This window comes from Drosophila yakuba, unplaced genomic scaffold (assembly GCF_016746365.2).
Source record: "Drosophila yakuba strain Tai18E2 unplaced genomic scaffold, Prin_Dyak_Tai18E2_2.1 Segkk16_quiver_pilon_scaf, whole genome shotgun sequence".
NCBI lineage: Eukaryota > Metazoa > Arthropoda > Insecta > Diptera > Drosophilidae > Drosophila > Drosophila yakuba.
This window is the reverse complement of record NW_025048788.1, coordinates 54,390-58,835: the sequence shown is the minus strand read 5'-3', so window position 1 is coordinate 58,835 and position 4,446 is coordinate 54,390. Positions and strand designations below refer to the sequence as shown.

Sequence of the window (4,446 nt, the reverse complement as noted above, 5' to 3'; positions counted from 1 at the left end):
ACGGTGGGGTTCGAACTTGTTTAATGCCGCACGCTTTGCAGTAGTTAGAAAACTCCTCGCTAACATATTGGCGTCCATTATCCGTTCGTAGGTGCTCAGGATATCCCAGTCTACAGATCTCTTTCATTGCCTCTACCAGGGTCGTTGAAGATATGGTTTTAAGAAACTTATGCTCCATATATCGTGAGAAATAGTCAATGAAGACTAGAACATATTCATTGTTGGGAAGCGGACCTAGTAAATCCGACGCTACCCAAATCCAAGGGCCAGTGGGAAAAGGGGGTGACCTGATGTCTTGTGATACCAGACAACAATCTCTGCAAGCTTTGACAAACTTTTCTGCGTCTCTGTCTATTTGTGGCCACCATACTTTGGATCGCAGGCGGCGTTTCATTGCTGTCTCGCCGGGATGTCCTTCGTGGGCTAACTCCAGTATTTTTACTCTCAGAGATGTTGGCACGACTAGGCGGTTTCCCCTCAAAAGGAGCGAGCCAACCGCTGAAAGCTCATACCGAAACGGGTAGAAGCCCACTGAACTATGGGGCTTCCAGGAGTCGTTCTCCAGGCAACTGATTGCATCCATAATCTCTTCATCCCTCTTGGAAGACTCTGCTATTTCATGAATTGTCATAGATCTTGGGATAGAGCTCTGTGCGACGCGAAGGATGCTGTATTCCGTCTTGTGGTCGATTGGTTCTACCGCCGGTAGTTGACAGAGTCGAGACAACGCATCTGATATGTTGTCTCTTCCGGATTTATAGGTAACGGTAAACGTATATGCCTGGAGCCGCAGCAGCCACCTTTCAATGCGAGCTGGGGGCTTGGATGTTGGTTTGAAAATGGCTTCCAAGGGCTTGTGATCAGTTACGAGTTCGAAGTGCAGGCCTGCCAGATAGTAGTAAAATTGGGAGTAGCGTTTCTCCACCTCCGACAGGGCCTTGCTAGCAAAGGTAATTATTAAAGGTTCGTTGTCGACTTTGGATTGCAATAACACAGGCCCAAGGGCAACCGGGCTGGCGTCCGCAATCACCCGTGTTCGATGCCTTGGATTGAAATATGATAATTTGGTACTTGGATAGGAGATTCTTTAGGTTGCTGAAGCATTTTTCTCGCTTCGCCCAGGTGAATTTGCTTTCAGTTTTCAGCAGTTTTCTTAGAGGATCTGTATGACTTGCAAGGTCCGGAATGAACTTTCCGACGTAGGTCACCAACCGAGGAAGCTCCGCGTTTCTTCTTTGTTCTTTGGGTCTCTGAAAGATCGGATGACGTCAATTTTCTCAGGGTAGACTTCTATTCCCTTGTCGGATAAAATATGTCCGAGGAATTTTAGTTTGCTTGTCTTCCAGATGCACTTTTCTTTATTCAGTAGGACATTATTTTCCTGGCAGATCTGGCATACTTCTTTTACGGCGCTGTCGATTTCGAGGTCAGTTGCGCCAAAGATGATGACATCATCGATGAAGTTCATGGCGTTAGGTACCGCAGATAGCATCTGCTCGAGAAGGCGTTGAAAAATTTCGGGAGCAGAATTTACTCCAAACATCAAACGCTTATAGCGGAAAAGTCCCCTTGGAGTTATGAACGTTGTTATTTCCCGGCTCGATTCATCAAGGGCCAGTTGGTGATAGGCGTCCTTGAGGTCTAGGCGTGCGAAGAATTTAGCCTCTTTGAGTCTGGTCATAAAGCAGTCGAAAGTTGGTAATGGGTAGTTTTCCCGTAGGATTGCTTTGTTTGCCAGTCGACACATAAGCGGATGTCCCCGTTCTCCTTAAACGCAAGCACGATGGGAGATATCCAAGCACTCGGGCCCGTGACTGGTTCAATTATATCTCGACTCAGGGCTTCATCCAGTCTTTCCATAACTTTGTCCTCGAGCGCGGCCGGGATTCGTCTCACTGGTTGTTGAACGGGTTTCACATCATAATCTATGGAAAGGCTTACTTCAATGTTTTTCCATTTTGGAAAAGGCTCCATTTCCTCAATACGGTTAATGTTTCTTCCCAGTCGGAGGACTTTTAATTTTATAGCCGTGTCTCGGCCCAGCAGAGATTGTTCTCCATTTTCAATCACGTAAAATGAGGCAATCTCTTCGGTACCCGGCTCAACGGAAATTGTGGCCTCGAAAATATACATTACTCGTAGTAATTTATTAGAGGCATAGGCTCGGAATTGCTTTTCTGTATGAGTTCTTACGTTAAAGACTGTGGCTTTTCTCTTCACTAGCAGAGACCAGTCCGCGTGGCTGATAAGGTTAAACTTGCACACCGAGTCAATAATCAAAGAAATTTCACGGCCTCCCACTCGGCATCGTATGAACTCCTCTTCATCTTCGCTTGACACTTTAAAGCAATGTTCCTCGCCCTTTTTGAGTTTGGAGCTGGTGGCCTCCTCTTCGACAGAGCGAATATACGTGCAAGGCCATTTCAGGTTATTCCTTTGGGACTTAAGGAATCGGCCGTTCAAGTTAGTTCGGCACTTCCTGGCAAAGTGTCCAGACTTCGAGCATTTATTGCAAGTCACATTTCTTGCCGGACATGATGGGTCGTTGTGTGTGTGTCAGAATTTTCCACATCTGGGGCACTCCCCACTCTGTTTAAAACCACGATGTGTAATTTTACGGATGGGTTCCGCAATTGGTCTTGATGTCATTTCTTTTGATTCTTTGTTGATCTGCTCCTCAACCTGACATGCTTCGATCACTTCCTCTAGTGAATACTCCTTTCCCAGAAGTCTTTTCTTGAGGTCTAGAGGTGCCCACACATCTATGATTTTATCCTTTAGACATATATTCTCAATCTCCGCTTTTAAGGATCCGAATGCACATTGTTGCATTTGTTGGCGGAGTCGCAGCATGAAATCACCAAAGCTTTCTGTGTCCAACGGTGTCAGGCCTCTGAATAGATGTCTTTCAAACGTTGAGTTCTGCTTCGGTGAGAAGTGTTTATTTAAATGGTCGATGAGGATTTTATAGATGTCTTCTTTATTTCCGTCGCTGGGCTCCACCAGCGCACCAGGTAGAGAGTATACTACTGACTGTAGCTGGACTCCTCCCAAAAGCAGTAGCTTACTCCTCTTCTGCTTCTAGGTATCAATACCCTCGGACTCGAGGTATATTGTAAATGCCCTCAACTACTTCTCCCATTCATTTCGAAGGATCGCCTTGTCGATCACCTCGCACAGAAACGGTTTAATGACACTGTCGGTCATTTTCAATACGGGACCTAGAATTGGAGTTTACGACGAAAGACATTATTAGATTTACGACCATTTACATTTGAGGTTTTGTTGTTTCCGTTTTTCCTTTTAAATTTTATGAATTCTTTTGGCTTGTCGAGAGAATACTGCTCCACCCGACCTTTAACCTTTTTGTTTGCAATTCAAACCGATTACCCAGCTCTTTCTTAAAAGCTTGTAATATTTTTCCTTTTTCCTCCGTTTTTATTTTTTTTTAAATTACATTTTTTTTTTAATTATTAAAATATTTATTTATTTATATATTTCGTGTTCTGTTTCTTTTCTTTTTTTCTCAAAATATGCTTTGGCTTGTACCACTACTCGGCTCCTCTCTTAAAGCTTATAATGCGTACTCGGCCCTTGCAACTCTTTGGTTGCTAGAGAAATTTCTCTCCAGCTCACCTTTTAAGCTTGTAAAGAGTATTACTCTTATTGGTTATTTTTCTTATATCCTGGTTGCTAGAGAGTGTCTCTCTAACTCACTTTCTCTTAAGCCTGCGAAGAGTAATCTCTTCACTCAGCCTATCTGTCGGAGTGCATGTGTGTTGGATGAGAGTGAGCGAAAAATTGTGCATATAAAATTACTCATTCCGCTTTGTGCTTAACGTCATTTTATGTTGGCAACGTGCAATCTGCACTCACGCAGCTTATTCCTTCTCTCCTCTTTCCACATTTTTATGTATGTATAAGTTAACAACTAATAGTACCAACACTTTTGTCACCAATACACAAACACTAGTACTTCATATAAACAATGCTGACGCGCCCCAACCGAGTTCAGAGCTCCGCGCTACGAACGGTCAGCAACAGCAAACGGACACCCCTTATCCGGGGTATCGAGCTATGTTGCATAAATGCTGAGTCGGCTTGCCGACCATGGGTTTATGGCGTGATGCATTGGAGCCAGAGTAGATCCACACTTTCATATTCTTTTGTATTCAGTCTTAAGCCAGAGCTTTAATGAAGAGCAGCTATTTACTCCGGCACGCAGCCGTAAAATATCATTTTATTATTTGAATACTCTCGCTGAGCCAAAAGGCCAGCGATCGACAAAGAGGGCAAAGTCACGCCCTCCAACCTAAACTTCGTAAGAAGATATAAATCCCTGGTGGCAGCATCGTTCCGGATCCCACGGGAAGGAATATCCGCACGTCAGGAGGCCATAGGACCAACCACGACGGAGGAACATATTAATTTATATGCCGGTAGGCA

At 44.3% G+C, this 4,446-nt stretch overlaps 1 protein-coding gene across 1 annotated transcript; it reads right to left on the bottom strand.

Moving 5' to 3' along the window:
- Positions 1–370: 370 nt before the first annotated feature.
- Positions 371–3,207, bottom strand: LOC122319635 (the record flags this gene model as incomplete). Its single annotated transcript, XM_043207235.1, has 7 exons — positions 3,172–3,207; positions 2,619–3,081; positions 2,194–2,390; positions 1,746–2,118; positions 1,400–1,641; positions 1,031–1,250; positions 371–975 (listed from the first exon to the last, which is right to left on the bottom strand). Coding segments are annotated over exons 1-7 (2,136 nt in total), but the record flags the coding sequence as incomplete, so codon positions are not given.
- Positions 3,208–4,446: the final 1,239 nt, after the last annotated feature.